This window comes from Neomonachus schauinslandi, chromosome 1 (assembly GCF_002201575.2).
Source record: "Neomonachus schauinslandi chromosome 1, ASM220157v2, whole genome shotgun sequence".
Lineage (NCBI taxonomy): Eukaryota > Metazoa > Chordata > Mammalia > Carnivora > Phocidae > Neomonachus > Neomonachus schauinslandi.
The window spans coordinates 154,895,500-154,916,779 of record NC_058403.1 but is presented as its reverse complement, the minus strand read 5'-3'; the positions used below and the strand labels follow the sequence as shown (position 1 = coordinate 154,916,779).

The 21,280-nt window shown below is 36.1% G+C and overlaps 1 protein-coding gene across 1 annotated transcript in view; it reads right to left on the bottom strand.

Annotated features, from left to right (window-relative positions):
- TOPAZ1 (testis and ovary specific TOPAZ 1) overlaps window positions 1-21,280 on the bottom strand; it is a 104,099-nt gene that overhangs the window by 20,464 nt on the left and 62,355 nt on the right. The window contains 4 exon segments of the mRNA XM_021677527.2: window positions 7,262-7,427; window positions 9,427-9,527; window positions 10,433-10,607; window positions 11,643-11,709. Coding sequence (XP_021533202.1) covers window positions 7,262-7,427; window positions 9,427-9,527; window positions 10,433-10,607; window positions 11,643-11,709 — 509 coding nt within the window.

The window sequence follows — 21,280 nt, the reverse complement described above, 5'->3', positions numbered from 1 at the left end:
AACTTACAAGTCTCAGAAACAAAGAGAAAATCCTGAAAGCAGCTCGGGAGAAGAGATCTGAACCTACAATGGTAGAAACATTAGATTGGCAACAGACCCATCCACAGAGACCTGGCAGGCCAGAAAGAACTGGCATGATATATTCAGAGCACTAAATGAGAAAAATATGCAGCCAAGAATACTATATCCAGCTAGGCTGTCATTGAAAATAGAAGAAGAGATAAAAAGCATCCAGGACAAACAAAAACTAAAGGAATTTGCAAACACAAAACCAGTCCTACAAGAAACATTGAAAGGGGTCCTCTAAGCAAAGAGAGAGCCTAAAAGTAACACAGACCAGAAAAGAACACAGACAATACACAGTAACAGTAACCTTACGGGTAAAACAACGGCACTCAATTCCTATCTTTCAATAGTTACCCTGAATGTAAATGGGCTAAATGCCCCAAATCAAAAGACACAGGGTATCTGATTGGATAAAAAAATAAGACCCATCAATATGCTATCTGCAAGAGACTCATTTTAGACCCAAAGACACCCCCAGATTGAAAGTGAGGTGGTGGAAAACCACAAGCCAATTAATAACAAAAGCAAAGAAACACACTGACAACAATACAATAATAGTAGGGGATTCTAACAACCCCCTCACTGAAATGGACAGATCATCTAAGCAAAAGATCAACAAGGAAATAAAGACTTTAAATGACACACTGGACCAAATGGACTTCACAGACATATTCAGAACATTCCATTCCCAAGCAACAGAATACACATTCTTCTCTAGTGCCCATGGAACATTCTCCAGAATAGATCACATCCTAAGTCACAAATCAGGTCTCAACTGGTACCAAAAGACTTGGATCATTCCCTGCATATTTTCAGACCACAGCGCTTTGAAACTAGAATGCAATCACAAGAGGAAAGTCGGAAAGAACTCAAATACAGGGAGGCTAAAGAGCATCCTACTAAAGAATGAATGGGCCAACCAGTAAATTAAAGAAGAATTTAAAAAATTCATGGAAACCAATGAAAATGAAAACACAACTGTTCAAAATCTTTGGGATACAGCAAAGGCAGTCCTGAGAGGAAAGTATATAGCAATACAAGCCTTTCTCAAGAAACAAGAAAGGTCTCAAATACACAGCCTAACCCTACACCTAAAGGAGCTGGAGAAAGATCAGCAAATAAAGCCTAAGCCCAGCAGGAGCAGAGAAATAATAAAGATCAGAGCAGAAATCAATGAAATAGAAACCAAAAGAACAGTAGAACAGATCAATGAAACTAGGAGCTGGTTCTTTGAAAGAATTACAAGATTGATAAACCCCTGGCCAAACTCATCAAAAAGAAAGAGAAATGACCCAAATAAATAAAATCATGAATGAAAGAGGAAAGATCACAACCAACACCAAAGAAATACAAACAATTATAAGAACATATTATGAGCAAGTATATGCCAGCAAATTCGATAATCTGGAAGAAATGGATGCATTCCTAGAGATGTATCAACTACCAGAACTGAACCAGGAAGAAATAGAACACCTGAACAGACCTATAACCACTAAGGAAACTGAAGGAGTCATCAAAAATCTCCCCTGGCCAGATAGCTTCCCAGGGGAATTCTACCAAACATTTCAAGAAGAATTCATACCTATTCTTCTGAAACTGTTCCAAAAAATAGAAATGGAAGGAAAACTTCCAAACTCGTTTTATGAGGCCACCATTACCTTGATCCCCAAACCAGACAAAGACCCCATCAAAAAGGAGAATTACAGAACAATATCCTTGATGAACATGGATGCAAAAATTCTCACCAAAATGCTAGCCAATAGGATCCAACAGTACATTAAAAAGATTATTCACCACAACCAAGTGGGATTTATCCCTGGGCTGCAAGTTTGGTTCAACATCTGCAAATCAATCAATGCGATACAATACATTAATAAAAGAAAGAACAAGAACCATATGAGCCTCTCAATAGATGCAGAAAAAGCATTTGACAAAGTACAGCATCCTTTCTTGTTCAAAACTCTTCAGAGTACAGGAATATAGGATACATACCTCAATATCATAAAAGCCATCTATGAAAAACCCACAGCAAATATTATTCTCAATGGGGAAAAACTGAGTGCTTTCCCCCTAAGGTCAGGAACACAGAAGGGATGTCCACTATCACCACTGCTATTCAACATAGTATTAGAAGTCCTAGCCATAGCAATCAGACAACAAAAAGAAAGAAAAGGCATCTGAATTGGCAAAGAAGAAGTCAAACTCTCACTCTTTGCAGATGATATGATACTTTAGGTGGAAAACCCAAAGGACTCCACCCCAAAACTGCTAGAACTCGTACAGGAATTCAGTAAAGTGGCAGGATATAAAATCAATGCACAGAAATCAGTGGCATTCCTATACAGTAACAACAAGACAGAAGAAAGAGAAATTAAGGAGTCGATCCCATTTACAACTGCACCCAAAACCATAAGATACCTAGGAATAAAGCTAACCAAAGAGGCAAAGACTCTGTACTCAGAAAACTATAAAATACTCATGAAAGAAATTGAGGAAGACACAAAGAAATGGAAAAACGGTCCATGCTCATGGATTGGAAGAACAAATATTGTGAAGATGTCAATGCTACCTAGAGCAATCTACACATTTAATGCAATCCCTATCAAAATACCATCAAGTTTTTTCAAAGAAATGGAACAAATAATCCTAAAATTTGTATGGAACCAGAAAAGACCCCAAATAGCCAGAGGAATGTTGAAAAGAAAAGCAGAGCTGGCGGCATCACAATTCCGGACTTCAAGCTCTATTACAAAGCTGTAATCATCAAGACAGTATGGTACTGGCACAAAAACAGACACATAGATCAATGGAACAAATAGAGAGCCCAGAAATGGACCCTCAACTCTATGGTCATCTAATCTTCGACAAAGCAGGGAAGAATGTCCAATGGAAAAAAGACAGTCTCTTCAACAAATGGTGTTGGGAAAACTGGACAGCCACATGCAGAAAAATGAAACTGGACCATTTCCTTACACCACACACAAAAATAGACTCAAAATGGTTGAAAGACCTAAATGTGAGACAGGAGTCCATCAATATCCTAAAGGAGAACACAGGCAGCAACCTCTTTGACCTCAGCCGCAGCAACTTCTTCCTAGTAACATCGCCAAAGGCAAGGGAAGAAAAGGCAAAAATGAACTATTGGGACTTCACCAAGATAAAAAGCTTTTGCACAACAAAATAAACAGTCAACAAAACCAAAAGACAACCAACAGAATGGGAGAAGATATTTGCAAATGACATATCAGATAAAGGGCTAGTATCCAAAATCTATAAAGAACTTATCAGACTCAACACCCAAAGAACAAATGATCCAATCAAGAAAAGGGCAGAAGACATGAACAGACATTTTTCCAAAGAAGACGTCCAAATGGCCAACAGACACACGAAAAAGTGCTCAACATCGCTTGACGTCAGGGAAATCCAAATCAAAACCTCAATGAGATACCACCTCACACCAGTCAGAATGGCTAAAATCAAGAAGTCAGGATATGACAGATGGTGGGGATGCAGAGAATGGGGAACCCTCCTACACTGTTGGTGGGAATGCAAGCTGGTGCAGCCACTCTGGAAAACAGTATTGAGGTTCCTCAAAAAGTTGAAAAGAGAGCTACCCTATGACCCAGCAATTGTACTACTGGTATCTACCGCAAAGATACAAATGTAGTGATCCGAAGCGGTACGTGCACCCCAATAGCAGCAATGTCCACAACGGCCAAACTATGGAAAGAGCCAAGATGTCCATCGACAGATAAATGGATAAAGAAGATCTGGTATATATATACAATGGAATATTATGCAGCCATCAAAAAAAATGAAATCTTGCCATTTGCAACAAGTTGGATGGAAATGGAGGGTATTATGCTGAGTGAAGTAAGTCAATCAGAGAAAGACATGTATCATAGGATCTCATTGATATGAGGAATTCTTAATCTCAGGAAACAAACTGAGGGTTGCTGGAGTGGTGGGGGGTGGGAGGGATGGGGTGGCTGGGTGATAGACATTGGGGAGCATATGTGCTATGGTGAGTGCTCTGAATTGTGTAAAGACTGTTGAATCACAGACCTGTACCTCTGAAACAAATAATACATTATATGTTAAAAAAAAAAAAGATAGCAGGAAGGGATAAATGAAAGGGGGTAATCGGAGGGGGAGATGAACCATGAGAGACTATGGACTCTGAGAAACAAACAGGGTTCTAGAGGGGAGGCGGGTGGGGGGATGGGTTAGTCTGCTGATGGATATTTAAGAGGGCACGTATTGCATGGAGCACTTTGTGTTATACGCAAACAATGAATCATGGAACACTAAAAAAAAACAAAAACAAAACTAATGATATAATGTATGGTGATTAACATAAGAAAATAAATTTAAAAAAAGAAATAAAACATTTATAAAAGAAAAAAAAAAGAACAGCTTGCACTCATGACAGGGACAGCTCTCAGGGCTGTGTGGCCCAAGAGATGCTGGGGTGGCACCCAGCATGACCCTAGGAGCTTTGAAACATGGTGCACACACACGAGCCCAAGGCCGTGGGCAGTTGCCGAGGCACAAGGCACAGAGATGCTCACGGGTCCCTGTGACTCCCCCCGGAGAGGTGGAGAGGTGTCAGGGGCACAAACTGCGCGAGTCTGTGGAGCAGTGGAGACAGACTGACCTGGAGGATCTGTTGAGCTTGGGGCGAGGGGGGAGGCACGATTTTGGGGCTATGGGCCTGAGAGTCCCACATGGCCATGTTTTCTCTGCCCCTCTGAAGAGAAGTAGAAAGATGCCAGGGAACAAAAGCCCCATAGCCCACGAGCTCACATTAAGCCCAGTCCCCTGACAAGGGGTGGGGCAACCCCCACCCAGGCAAAGACACCCGAGAAGCTGAGCAGCAGGCCCCTCCCCCAGAAGACAGACTAGAAGAATAGGTGAATGATAAGCTTATTTCCCACAGGACTGTAAAACTCCAGCACCAGGGGAAAATAATATAGGGAGCTCCAGTTGTTCCCTCACAACTCACTTATACTTCAGGCTAAAATTTACATTTCTTTTTTAGTTTCCTTTCTTTTTTTTTTTAAACCCTGCTCTTGTTTCAAATAGATTCTTATTTCACAACCTATGTTTTTAAGTCTCTTCTTAACTTTTTTTTTCACATATATGTTTTTATAGCTTTATGCCCCATACTAAACTGTTTTTCATTCTACTCAATTTTATCTTGATATATATATATAAGTTCTGATTTCTTTGCAATTTTGGGATATAGCGTCTTCTAACACACAGACTGAAAATCAAGCAGGAACGGGCAAATCACCCTGCTGTGTCCACCCTGAGAGATTATAATCATCCTCACTCCGCACCCACTCATTTTTTTTTCTCTTTTCTTTTTTCTTTCTTTCGTTTTTATTGTTTTGGATCATCTTGGCTTTGGTGGCGTCTCTGTGGTAGCTTTCGACCACTTCAGATTTCTTCTAAGGTGCATTTTGCTTACGTAGTGGTTGGTATTTTGGATTCTGTACATTCTCTCAACCATCCCACAACAGAATGACTAGAAGGAGGAACTCCCAACAAAGAAAAGAACCAGAGATAATGTCATCTGCCACAGATCTAATGGCTATGGATATGAGCAAGATGTCAGAGATTAACTTCAGGGTAGCAATCATGAAGTCAATAGTTAGTCTTGAGAAAAGGATTAATGACAATACAGACTCTCTAAGGGCAGAAATGAGATCTAATCAGGCCGAATTTAAAAATGCTATGAATGAGATACAGTCTAAACTGGATACTCTAACAGCCAGGGTAAATGAGGCAGAAGAACGAATTAGTGATCTAGAAGATAAGCTGATATAAAGGAAGGAAGCTGAAGAATTCAAACACTTGGAGGTTAAAGAGCATCCTACTAAACAATGAATGGGTCAACCAGAAAATTAAAGAAGAATTTTAAAAATTCATGGAAACAAATGAAATGAAAACACAACTGTTCAAAACCTTTGGGATGCAGCAAAGCTGGTCCTAAGAGGAAATTATATAGCAATACAAGACTTTCTCAAAAAATTAGAAAAGTCTCAAATACACAAGCTAACCCCTACACCTAAAGGACCTGGAGAAAGAACAGCAAATAAAGCCTAAACCAAGCAGGAGAAGAGAAATAATAAAGATTAGAGTAGAAATCAATGAAATAGAAACTAGAAGAACAAAACAGATCAACAGAACTAGAAGCTGGTTCTTTGAAAGAATTAATAAGATCGATAAACCTCTGGCCAGACTTATGCAAAAGAAAAAAGAAAGGACCCAAATTAATAAAACCATGAATGAAAGGGGAGAAATTGCGACCAATACCAAAGAAATAAAGACAATTATTAGAACTTATTACCAGCAGCTATATGCCAACAAACTAGGCAATCTGGAAGAAATGGATGCATTCCTGGACATTTATAAACTACCAAGACTGAAACAGGAAGAAATAGACAATCTGAACATACCAATAACCAGCAAGGAAATTGAAGCATTAATTAAAAACCTCCCAGAAAACAAGAGTCCAGGGCCAGATGGCTTCCCAGGGGAATTCTACCAAACACTGAAAGAAGAAATCATACCTATTCTACTGAAGCTGTTCCAAAAAATAGAAATGGAAGGAAAACTTCCATCAGGCAAGTTGCCTGATGTCTGTGACATTTTTTATTAAAAAAAAGGGGGGGGGGGTTGTACTAATTTTAAACTCAGAGGGTTTCTATGAAGATGAACTGAGATAATCCAGGTAAAGCATTTTTGTATGGTCCCTAGGCCAAAGTAAGAACTAGCTTTTCAATAAAAGGTCATACAATTTTTTCTTTAAAGTTAGGTTAACTTTTGGGCGCCTGGGTGGCTCAGTTGGTTAAGCGTCTGCCTTTGGCTCAGGTAGTGATCCCAGGGTCCTGGGATCAAGTCCTGCATCTGGTTCCCTGCTCTGTTTCTTCCTGTCCCCACTGCCCCTGCCCCCAGCTCATGCCTTCTCTCGCTATCTCTCTCTTAAAGAAATAAATAAAATCTTAAAAAAAAAAATGAGGTTAACTTTTTCCTTCCATTTTACACAATAACCACCTACCTACCTACATGATCACTAAGGTTTACTAGGCCAAATTACCACCCACAATTCAACATCAATGTAAGGTAACTGCACACACAAGAATTTATAACAACAAATTATGTTATGCTTGCATATATCATAACTTACCCCTCAATACCCAAATGGCACCATCTAGGCTTCCACTTTTTAGAAAAATTTCTGCTGCAATATTCACAATTTGACATCTTGGTGCTAGCTTCTCGGGCCCTGTAAGTCCCTTTAAACTTGTAAAATGTATTTTTAATTCATATAGTTTATCTAAGACTTTCCTTCCCTAGAGTAAAAATAAAGAACACTAATTGAGTATCATTCATTTAGAGTATCACAGAGATATAAATAACATCAGTAATTATATAGAAGTCAATTACCCAATTTGAATCATCCTTCTAGACAGATGGTTCTCAAAAGACTCTTTCCTTAAGCTCCCTCCTGCTTAGCCACAGAGACAGACAGGGAAGGTGAGGAAGCAGGGCTTTGCCTCGTATTAATCCTCACCCTGCTGACCCACCTTTTCAAGTGTTTTTATACTTGTGCTTCCCCTAAAGATTTCATTTGGAAAAAGGATTTCTTGCCCTAATGTGGAAAATTACTAACTATACATTTTGGTACTTCTGTTGATTACCCTAAGAGCCAAGAGAGAGAGACAGTGAAAATCAAGATCATGTTTTGTCAAATTTACATAATGATAGTGGGGAAAAGAAAAGAATAAAACTGCTGGCTGAAAACTGTTTTTTTGATTCAACAGATAATTATTTCACATAGTCTATATCTCCAGTTTGGACATCAGAAATTAGACATATAGTATTATTTTATATAAGGGGTCAGCAAACCTTTTCTATAATTAGCCAGATAGTAAACACTTAGGCTCTGCAGGCCACATTTGGTCAGCTGCACATTCTTTCTGGTTGTTGCTGTTTTTATTTTCTAGCTCTTTAAGAATGTAAAAAACATTCTCAGCTCTTGAGATGTACAAAAACAGGCTGTGGGTCAGACTGGGCCCTTAGTTTGTGGATCCTTGTTTTATATTATGTTCTATACTATTTGAGTCAGATGCATATTGTGATGTCAAGGTACTTTTAAGTTGATTATAGAAATGAATGCATTTTTAAGGAGATAGCTCTGGCTTATTTTCAGTGGTTTTACTTTTGTGTTCAAAAGGAATATGTTTCACTAAAAAAATTCATACTAAGTAAAATAAAATATTCATTCCAAATAAGATAGTGAAAATTTTAAATTACAATACAGGCACAAACTCACCAGCCTCTTAAATAATCACAACAAATAAAATTAAAATACACCCTAAAATTTCAGCAAAATCAATCTTTGTCAAAAATAGTTTATGTAGTCCTCAATTTCTCAAGCATTAAATATCCAAGAAATTAATGCTATGATGAACCTTAAGCTAGACTGTGAGACCAGGGACAAGGTATATTCTGCCCATCCCAGGCTTACTGCACAGTGAATGCTAACCTCTTGAAGACCTTGGAGACTGGAGACCTTATACACAAGGATTCTGTTGCTGTTGTTTTTTTTTTTAGTAAAAAAAAAAATCCATGAATTTGTATATGTATGAGTGACCATGTACTTAAATGTTATTGAACATATTCAGTTATGAAATAACTTTTTATAAGAAGAAGGAAGTAACAAAAGATACATTATAATAGCTGATTCAGTACTGACCACACTCTCAACTGCTCCATTCATCCCTCAGCACTTCCTTCCTATTTTAGATTTTCCTGTCCTCTATTTTATTTCACTTTATTGAATCTGTAACCACCAGCCCCCGCAGGGAAATCTAAAGAATGGTAGTTCAGTATGGTCCAGAAGAACTAGACCGCTTCTATGGTGAGCTAAACCTCAAAGGCAGATATCAAGATATATGGTATATAGTGTTCCAGAGCATTCTAGGAGGTGATTTTTAAGGAGTTTTGTTAATTGTGAGTTCCCTGGGTTCATCTTAAAAAGGTGTCTGGAACTTTTGCAAAATTATAATGTTATCAATACTTAAGAGGTAGCAAAAGTCTGTATTGAAAGTTGCTCCAAATAAATATGATACTTAGCACACTTCTGATACTTCTTCAGGGTAGCCAGTCTCATGCTACTGCCTTTCCACATTTGCCTAATACACTACACCTTGCTAGTCTGGGACTCATTTTGCCACTTATAACAATTATTAGCAAATTTCTAATTTGCAGGGTTAACTATATTCTGTTAAAAAAATTCTTAAATTAACACTCTCTGTACCAAGCCCAAACAAAAATTTAATGACATACCTTGGACCACTGCATCAGCTTGTGATAGAAGTACATAGCACTGATTCCGATTCTTCCCAGCAAAGTTTTATCTACTTCACTATTTTGTGGATCTTTGCTAACTGAAACACAAAGTAGGCATATGGAAAAAAGTGAAAAAGTCATTTAAAATGGCAGCAAAGGCAAATTAATATGAAATTATTGATACTAGAACATAGACCAGGTGTTGGCAAACAAACCACAGCCTATAGGACAACTCTGGCCTGTGGCCTGTTTTTGTATAGCTTGTGAGCTAAGAATGGTTCCCCTATTTTTAAAGGGTTCTTTGAAAGGAAAAGAAAACTATGTGATTGTGTGATCATATGTGATTGTGTGAAGCCTAAAATATTTTTTTTAAAAAGATTTTATTTATTTATTTGACAGGGAGAGACACAGCGAGAGAGGGAACATAAGCAGGGGGAGCGGGAGAGGGAGAAGCAGGCTTCCCGCAGAGCAGGAAGCCCGATGCGGGGCTCGATCCCAGGACCCTGGGATCATGACCTGAGCCGAAGGCAGACGCTTAACGACTGAGCCACCCAGGCACCCCAAGCCTAAAATATTTACTCCTGGCCCTTTGCAGAAAAGGTCTGCTGACCTCTGATAAAAAATATAGCAGTGAAGAGCTCATGCCAAAAAAAAAAAAAAAGTCTCAAAAACATATGAATTTTGTTGACTTGTAGTAGTGAAGGTAGTAACAACTTTAATAAGTGCTCCAGTATAATTTGCTAGCAATAGTTTTACCAATCTGAATGAAAATACAAATAAGAACATGAAACATGAGGTATTAAAACAATTCTTGACCTTATATCATTATAATCTAACTTGATAACAAAAAGATGAAAGATTTATAAAGAGAAGGAGAAGTATCTGAAATCTGCAATATTAACTTATCCCCAACATGGGAAAATAGTAAGAGCTTTACATTCCAGGTAAAACACTGCACCACCCTAATACACACAATACGTATACCCAAACAGTGACATTTTACCTGTTTCAGCAAATTCACAAAATGGAACACCTGGTCTCTCTTCTTTACAGTCTTTTGTTAGTGTTTCAGCAATACAAGCACAAAATCTCTGGAAATCTGCAAAGTTTTCACAGCCCATTTTTATGTTAATGTATAAATTTCCCAGTTTGGTCCAGTCACCTTTTTCTTTACAATGCTATCGGAATTATTAGAGACAAAACAAGAAAAAAGAAAGAAAGATGTCATTTATAAAAACATTATGGAAGAGGCGCATGTAGGCATTAGATATATAGAAATTAATAACATAATCTCTGTAGATGTTATAAACTTACTGACAGTGTTACACCATCAATAACTTGCTATTGTACAATTTGTGTTTCTGACTATAGCATAGTCTCTATAATTTCTGGATGGCAATGTACATTTGTTTTAATAATCTTTTCCTAATGTACTTAATGATGTCACCCCCAAACCTGAACTAGACAGTGGAGATAGATTTTATGGAAAACAGATGATTAGCTATATGATTTGAGCTGTCTCTACAGAAATACATTATTTTACTACTTTTAGAGATTGCATTTTGCTATTATTTGGCCCCGTTTATAATTTGGGGCCCAAATGTCATTTTGGGCATTACATTTCTTGTATGAAAGGGACTATAAAATAAATTTCAGCAAACTTACCATCTTCTTATTATTTTCTATCGTAAACAAAGGAATAGTTTTGCACACCAACAAAAGATTATTTTAAGGATATAAATGCTAATTAAGACTAGACCAACAATTACTAGATGAGTACAAAAATGATCTTAAACTAAACAGTAAAATCATCCTGAAAGTTCTCTATTTTTAATACTCCAAATGCCTGGAGAGGGCACCCTGACTGTGGCTTTCTGCTATCATTTCACATACTGCAGCCATCCATGCATTATGACAAGAAAGCCAACTTTCTGGTGCACTGAGTCTGTCCAGTGACAAGAATTAGAGGCTAATAAGGCTTAGATTATTATACCTTAATATGTTAATTTTGAAACTGAACAATTATTTCTAGAATAGTCCATAACTCTAGAAATTGTTTGCATTTCAAAGTATTAAAAAAATACTAGACTTCTATCCTTGAGCATTTTCTCTGTATAACAACAGCATTTAAAAAACTTTTCCCACTATTCAAAGTTTGTTATTATTGGTTTTCAGAGATCCCAGCAATTCATTTAAAAAAATAAGTGTCATACCTCTATTTCATTCAAGGCTGAATCTAAATCATATTTCCATTTCTTTTTAAATTGCCTCATCCGTAACCTTTAACAATAGAAAAGGGTTAATTATGTTCACCCTCCAAATTACCCCTAATTCACTTGTTCTATAGTTTATACCTAAGAGACTATAAAAAAACAGAATGTAGTAATATAAAAATTCCTAAGAGCTAAAGAAAAGAGCAAATGCATAGATATCTACTTCTTACTATTTCCTCCCCAAACCATAGGCAACAAGAAGGAAAAACCAAATTCCACATGAAACCATACCTTAAGCCTTTAAGGTAACTTTAAGACAGAGAGTGCCAAAGCTTCAAAATGATTGTGAATAAAAAGAGAAAAAAATAGAAAAGCCAGCACTTGATCTTTCCTGCTCCCACTGTACCCTTGCTGATCCAACAAGTATTTGTGATAAGCAGAAACAGACCAGAACAAAAACAATGCAAAAAAAAAAAAAAAACCCATGGAAAACTGAACAGGCATGACCTAACACTGATTAAAAATATACTACCACATGTTCCTGATCTTAAGGGAAAGGCTTTCAGATTTTCCCCACTGAGGATGAGATTCGCTGTGGGATTTTCCATAGATGGATTTTATGAACTTCAGGAATGTTCCCTCTATCCCTATACTCTGAAGAGTTTTAATCAGGAAAGGATGCTTTATTTTGTCAAATGCTTTTTCTGCATCGATTGAGAGGACTGTATGGTTCTTCTCTCTCCTCTTATTAATGTGTTCTATCACATTGATTTGCGAATGTTGAAACACACTTGCATCCCGGGGATAAATCCCACTTGGTCATGGTGGGTGATCCTTTTAATGTATTGTTGGAGCCTATTAGCTAGGATTTTGTTGAGAATTTTGGAATCCATACCCATCAGGGATATCAGTCTGAAATTCTCCTTTTTGATGGGGTCTTTGCCTGGTTTGGGGATTAAGGTAATGCTGGCCTCATAGAATGAGTCTAGAAGCTTCCCTTCTGTTTCTGTTTTTTGAAACAGCTTCAGGAGGACAGATATTATTTCTTCTTTGAATGTTTGGTAGAATTCCCCAGGGAATCCATCAGGCTCTGGACTCTTGATTTTTGGGAGGTTTTTGATCACTGCTTCAATCTTGTTGCTGGTTATTGGCCTATTCAGGTTGTCAATTTCTTCCTGTTTCAGTCTTGGGAGTTTATAGGTTTCCAGGAAGGCATCCATTTCTTCCATGTTGCTCAGTTTATTGGCATATAGTTGTTGATAATAATTTCTAATAACTGTTTCCATTTCCTTGATGTTAGTTGTGATCTCTCCCCTTTCATTCATAATTTTATTAATTTGGGTCCTTTCTCTTTTCTTTTGGGTAAGTCTGGCCAGTGATTTATTGACCTTATCAAGTCTTTCAAAGAACCAGCTTCTAGTTTCATTGATCTGATCTCCTGTGTTTCTGGTTTCTAATTCATTGATCTCTGCCCTAGTCTTAATTATTTCTCTTCTAATGTGTGGCTTAGGCATTGTTTGTTGCTTTTTCTCTAGTTCTTTAAGGTGTAAAATTAGTTGGTGAATTCGGGATTTTTCTATTTTTTTGAGTGAGGCTTGGATGGCTATGTATTTCCCCCTCAGGACCGCCTTTACAGTATCCCATAGGTTTTGGACTGATGTGTCTTTATTCTCATCAGGAACACATCAAGGACGCCCACTCTTGCCACTATTGTTCAACATAGTACTAGAGGTCCTAGCAACAGCAATCAGAAGACAAAAAGAAATAAGAGGTATTCAAACTGGCAAAGAAGAAGCCAACTCTCTCTCTTCGCAGATGACATGATACTTTATGTGGAAAATCCAAAAGACTCCACCCCAAAATAATTAGACCCCATACAGCAATTTAGTAATGTGGCAGGATACAAAATCAATGCACAGAAATCAGTTGCTTTCTCTTACACTAACAATGCAACTGTAGAAAGAGAAATTAGAGAAACGATTCCAATTACAACAGCACCAAAAAACCGTAAGATACCTCGGAATAAACCTAACCAAAAAGGTTAAGGATCTACACTCTAGGAACTACAGAACACTCATGAAAGCAATTGAAGAAGACACAAAAAGATGGAAAAACAATCCATGCTCATGGATCGGAAGAATAAACATTGTTAAAATGGCTATGCTACCCAGAGCAATCTATACCTTCAATGCCATCCCGATCAAAATTCCAATGACATTTTTCAAAGTGCTGGAACAAACAATCCTAAAATTTGTATGGGATCAGAAAAGATCCCAAATCACCAAGGAAATGTTGAAAAAGAAAAACAAAGCTGGGGGCATCACATTGCCTGATTTCAAGCTATATTACAAAGCTGTGATCACCAAGACAGCATGGTACTGGCACAAAAACAGACATACAGACCAATGGAACAGAATAGAGAGCCTAGATATGGACCCTCAACTCTATGGTCAAATAATCTTCAACAAAGCAGGAAAAAATATGCAATGGAAAAAAGACAGTCTCTTCAATAAATGGTGCTGGGAAAACAGGACAGTTATATACAGAAGAATAAAACTCAACCATTCTCTAACACCATACACAAAGATAAACTCAAAATGGATGAAAGACCTCAATGTGAGACAGGAATCCATCCAAATCCTAGAGGAGAACATAGGCAGTAACCTCTCTGACATCTGCCACAGCAACTTCTTTCAAGATACATTTCCAAAGGCTAGTGAAACAAAAGCAAAAATGAACTTTTGGGACTTCATCAAGATAAAAAGCTTCTGCACAGCAAAGGAAACAGTCAACAAAACAAAGAGGCAACCCACAGAATGCGAGAAGATATTTGCAAGTAACACTACAGATAAAGAAAGGGCTGGTATCCAAGATCTATAATGAACTTCTCAAACTCAACACCCAAAAAACAAATAATCATGTCAAAAAATGGGCAGAAGACACGAACAGACACTTCTCTGAAGAAGACATACAAATGGCTACAGATACATGAAAAAATGTTCATCATCATTAGCCATCAGGGAAATCTAAATCAAAACCACATTGAGATACCACCTTACACCAGTCAGAATGGCCAAAATTGACAAGGCAAGAAATAACAAATGTTGGAGAGGTTGTGGAGAAAGGGGAACCCTCCTACACTGTTGGTGGGAAGGCAAGTTGGTACAGCCACTTTGGAAAACAGTGTGGAGGTGCCTCAAAAATTTAAAAATAGAGCTACCCTATGACCCAGCAATTGCACTCCTGGGTATTCACCCCAAAGACACAGATGTAGTGAAAAGAAGAGCCATATGCACCCCAATGTTCATAGCAGCAATGTCCAAAATAGCCAAACTGTGGAAAGAGCCGAGATGCCCTTCAACAGATGAACAGATAAAGAAGATGGGGTTCATATATTCAATGGACTGTTACTCAACCATCAGAAAGGATGAATACCCAATTTTTACATCAACATGGATGGGACTGGAGGAGATTATGCTAAGTGAAATAAGTCAAGCAGAGAAAGTAAATTATCATATGGTTTCACTTATTTGTGGAACATAAGGAATAGCATGGAGGACATTAGGAGAAGGAAGGGAAAAATGAAGGTGGGGGCGAATCAGAGGGAGAGACGAACCATGAGAGACTATGGACTCTGAGAAACAAACTGAGGGTTTTAGAGGGGAAGGGGGTGGGGGGATGGGTTAGCCTGGTGATGGGTATTAAGGAGGGCATGTACTGCATGGAGCACTGGGTGTTATACAAAAACAGTGAATCGTGGATCACTACATCAAAAAGTAATGATGTACTGTATGGTGACTAACATAACATAATAAAATTAAAATAAGTTAAAAAAAGAATAAAAAAATACTACCATAAAGACTAAGTTTGAAAATGCTTAAAAAAAATCTGAATAGATTAGAACACAAACCACACAGAAGGAACTTAAAAGTTTGTGTGATTTAAAGAACACAATCTATAAAATGCATAGCTTCTGGGAAAGAAAAAAAAAAAAGACAAAAATGAAAGAAGACGCACCCTTTGCCAATTGGAAAGAGAAAAAGAAGAAAAAGGAGAAAGAAGAGGGTGCCACTAAACTAGAGTGTACTGTATAGCAGCCAACTGTGGGATCAATTTTGGTAATTAGTCCCAATGCTCTATAAATGATTCCAGAGCATTAAAAAGGAAGCACAACTTCCTAATTCCTTTCATGAATCAACTATAAATAACACTGGATACTTGATAAAGGCAGAACAAAGAAAGAAAAGTGTAAAACAATATTACTTATAATGGTGATGCAAAAAGCTAGATAAAATATTAACAAGCAAATAAGTTTTTCAAATTGAAGAGTTATGGGGATGATGGTTGTGATGGTTGCACAACAATGTGAATGTATTTAATACCACTGAACTGTACGCTTAAAAATGGTTAAGATGGTAAGTTTTATATTAAGTGTATTATACCACAAAATTGAAAAAATATTGACAAACAGAATCCAAGACCACCTTCAGAAATGACATACCATGACAAAGTGGTATTCACTTCACAAATATAAAGTAACTTCAATATTAAAAAAGCCATCAGTATTATATACCATATTAATAAATCTAACAGAAAAAATCATGATTATTTCCATAGATATTAAAAAGGATTTGATAAAATTCAACATCAATTCACTTACAAATATAGGAACTGAGAGATACTTCCTTAAAGTGTTTAAATATATATACTGTAGTCCTAAAGCCATGACTGTATTTAATGAGAAAATTCTAGAGATATTTCCACTAAGATCAGGAACATGAAAGGATGTCCACTATGTCCATTATTATTCAATACTGTACTAGAGGTATGAGCCAAGGCAATTAGATAAGACAAATTACTTACAGGCATAACAATGGTAAAGAAGAAGTAAAACAATCTCTACTCACAAATGATATGATAGTATAACTGGAAATGCCCACAGATTCAAAGACGAAACTAAGTCAAACAATAAAGACTTTAGAGTAAATTAACAGAATATAAAATTTACAAACAAAAATGCCCTTTATATATACAAAAATAAAGAAATGCAGCACATAAAAAATTCATTTATAATAGCAACAAAGATTAAATACTTATAGGAGGAAAATCCTAAAACACTCTTGAAAGACACATAAATTTGAATAACAGAAAAACATTTCATGTTCTTTAATAGAATTAAATATTATAAAGATGTTAGTTCTTACTAAGTTAATTCATAGATTTAATGTAATTCCAATAAAAATACCAATGTATTTAGTTCTGGGAAAACTGGAAAACCACTGGGAAAAAATTATATCTCTATCTTACACCACACATGAGAATAAACTTCAAATAGATTATGAACCTAACTATAAAAATGAAACCGTACAAGTAACAGAAGAAAACATGGTGAATTCCTCCAAAAATCTTGGTGCTGGGAAATTATGACTCAAAATTCAGATGCAATAAAAAATAACTATGACTCAAAACTAAGGCAATAAAAAAAGATTGATAATTTAGGTTGAATAAAAATAAAGTTTTTGCCATGCAAAAACCACCATAAACAAATTCAAAAGACAACTGACAAATTGGAAAAAAATATTTGTAATATATAGTACAGATAAAGGTCTAATACAATATATGAAGAACTCTTGACATTTAAGGAACAAAGAACCAGAATCCAATAGAAAAATGGGAAAAGACACGAGCAGACAATTCACAAGTATAAAAATGGCCCTCAAATATGTGAAAAGAAAATGTTCAAACTCATTTTTAAGAAAAGCAAATTAGAACAACAATGAAACACCATTTGTTACCTAACAGATTAGAGAAGATTAAAAAGTATGACAACACACTATATTAGCAAACCTGTGCTGAATAGTCTCTTATGTTTCTGGTTATATATATATATATACATATTCTTGTATATATATATATACACATATATGTGTGTATTTATATATGCATATATACCACATAGATGTGCATATACATATGTGCATACCTACATGTACATATACCAAAATGCATATACACACATACACATATACCATATATACAAACATAACATATATACATACCATATATACAAATTGGTACAGCCTTCTTGGAGGGAAATTTGACAGTATCTATGTACTTACCTTTAAAAATTTATTTTGAAATAAATTATAGACTCACAGGAATTTTCAAAATAGTACACAGTCCTGGTACCCTTCATCCAGCTTCTTCCAATGATGGTTTCTTATATAATTGTGGAACAACATAAAAACTAGGAAACTGACATTGTTACAATACTGTTAATTAGACTACAGATATTATTCAGTTTTCACCACTTTTTACATGCATTCATCTGTGTGTGTGTAGTTCTGTGCATTTTATCCTATGTATAGATTTATGTAACCATCACCACAATACAGATATAGAACTGTTCCATCACCACACAAAGGAACTTCCTCATACTATCCATTTATACACATCCCCCAAGCCCTGTCCCCGGGTGTCCCTTGTCAATCAATAATTGGTTCTCCATATCTACAGCTCTGTCATTTTGAGAATGTTATATAAATGCAACCATGTAGCATGTGGCCTTTGAGATCGGCTTTTTAAATTCAACACAATGAGATCAATTCATTTCATGTTTCAATAGTTTGTTGATTTTTACTGCTAAGTAGTTTCCTTGGTATGGATAGACAATTGAACTGTTCATTCACCTGTTAAGAACATCTGTATTTCCCCCCAGTTTTTGGATATTACAATTAAAGCTGCTATGAACATTTGTACACAAGTTTTTAAATGAGTACAAGTTTTCATTTAATTAGGATAAATGCCCAGTAGTTCAATAGCTGTACTTGATTTTTACATGTTTGGTTTTTAAAGAAACTGTTATTTCCAGAATGACTATGCAATTTTACATTCCCACCAATAACACATGAGACACTTTTTCCACAACCTTGGTATTGGTATTGATACTTTTTTTTCCCCAGTTACACTGAGGCATGTTGACAAATAAAAATTGTATATATTTAAGATATACATGTTTTACTAGATGTATGCATTGTGAAATAATTGTCACTATTGAGATAATTAATGTATCTATTGTGTCACCTAGTTTGTGTATGTATGGAGAACACAAGATCTACTCTCAGCAAATTTCAAGTACACAATATCTTATTATCAACTACAGTCATCATACTGTAAAATAGGTCTCCAGAACTTAATAATCTTATAACTGCAAGTTTGTACCCTTTGGCTAACATCTCCTCCTTTGCCCCACTCCTCATCTCCTGGTAACAACCACTATTCTAATTTGTTGCTGAGTTAGACTTTTTTAGATTCCACATGTAAGTGAGATCATGCAGATTTGTCTTTCTCTCTCTGCCTTATTTCATTTAGCATAATATACTCCACACTAATCCATGTTTTCATAGATGGTAGGATAACCTTTTTTTTTAAAGACTGAATAATATATATTCCATTGTATATATACACCACATCTTTATTCAAGATTGCTTTAGCCATTCAGGTTATGTTGCAGTTTCATATGCATTTTAAAATTTTTTCTATTTCTGTAAAAAATGTTAATAGAACTTTGATAGGAATTAAGTTGAATCTTTGGTTTTGGGTAGCATGAACATTTTCACAATATTAATTCTTCCAATCCATGATACAGAATAGCCTTCCATTTATTTGTTTTGATTTCCAATGTTTCATGGTTTTCAATGTACAGATCTTTTATCTCCTTAGTAAATTTATTTCTTAAGTATTTGTTTTTTGATGTTATTGTAAATGAGACAGTTTTCTTGATCTGTTTTTTTAAATACTTCATTGTTAGTATATAGAGATGCAACTGATCTATTTTTTATTTTTTAATTTTATTTTTAATTTTTAATTAATTTTTTAATTTCCAAAATTAAATTAAATTTAATTAAAAAATTAAAAAAATTTTTAATTTTATTTTTTATTTTTATTTAAATTCCAGTTAATATACACTGTAATATTACTTTCAGGTGTACAATTTAGTGATTCAACACTTCCACAAACACCTGGTGCTCATCACAACAAGTGATCCTTAATCCCCATCACCTATTTAACCCATCCCCCCAACTACCTCCCCACTGGTAGCCATCAGTTTGTTCTCTATAGTTAAGAGTCTGTGTCTTGGTTTCTCTCTCTCTTTTTACCTATGCTCATTGGTTTTGTTTCTTAAATTCTACATGAGTGAAATCATATGGTATTTGTCTTTCTCTGATTGACTTATTTTGCTTAGCAAAATACACTCTAGCTCCATCCACATTGTTGTAAATGGTGAGATTTCATTCTTTTTGATGGCTGAGTAATATTCCATTGCGCGCGCGTGTGTGTGTGTGTGTGTGTGTGTGTACACACATACATACATACACCACATCTTCTTTATTCATTCATCAGTCTATGGGCATTTGTGTTCTTTCCATAACTTGGCTATTGTTGATAATGCTATAAACATCAGGGTGCATGTATCCTTTTGAAAATAGTATTTTTGTATCCTTTGTGTTAATACCTAGTAGGGCAATTGCTGGATCCTAGGGCAGTTCTATTTTTAACTTTTTGAGGAAACTCCAAACTGTTTTTCAGAGTGGCTACACCAGTTTGCCTTCCCACAAATAATGCAAGAGGCTTCCCCTTTCTCTGCATCCTCGCCAACACTTATTGTTTCCTATGTTGTTAATTTTAGCCATTCTAACAGGTGTAAGGTGGTATCTCATTGTAATTTTGATCTGCATTTCCCGGATGGTAAGTGATGTTGAGCATTTTTTCATGTGCCTGGTATCCATTTGTATGTCTTTTGGAAAAATGTCTATTCGTGTCTTCTGCCCATTTCTTAACTGGATTATTTGGTTTTGGGGTCTTAAGTTTGATAAGTTCTTTATAGATTTTTGGATACTAACCCTTTATCAGATGTCATTTGCAAATATCTTCTCCCATTCCATAGGTTGCCTTTCAGTTTTGTTGATTGTTTCTTTCACTGTACAGAAGTTTTTTATCTTAATGAAGTCCCAATAATTCATGTTTGCTTTTGTTTCCCTTCCTTCAGGAGATGTATCTAGTATAAGAAGTTGCTATGACCGATGTCAAAGAGGTTACTGCCTGTGTTCTCCTCTAAGATTTTAATGATTTCCTATCTCACTTTTATTTTAATTTTAGTTGAGAGACAGCACAAGCAGAGGGGGAAGGGCAGAAGGAGAGGGAGAAGCAGACTCCCTGCACAGCAGGGCTCGATCCCAGAACCTTGAGATCATGACCTGAGCCGAAGGCAGGCGCTTAATAGACTGAGCCACCCAGGCGTCCCTCCTGTCTCACATTCAGGTCTTTCATCTTTTTTTTTTTTTTAACTGAGATCCCAACTCTGCCTTTTATTATTTTTTTATTATGTTCAGTTTATTTTTGATTATGGTGTAAGGAAGTGGTCCAATTTCATTCTTTTGCATGTTGTTGTCCAGTCTTCCTGACACCGCTTGTTGAAGAGTCTCTTTTTTCCATTGGATATTCTCTCCTGCTTTGTCAAAGATTAGTTGACCATACAGTTGTGGGTCCATTTCTGGGGTTTCTGTTCTGTTCCATTGATCTATGTGTCTATTTTTGTGCGAGTACCATACTGTTTTGATCACTACAGCTCTGTAATA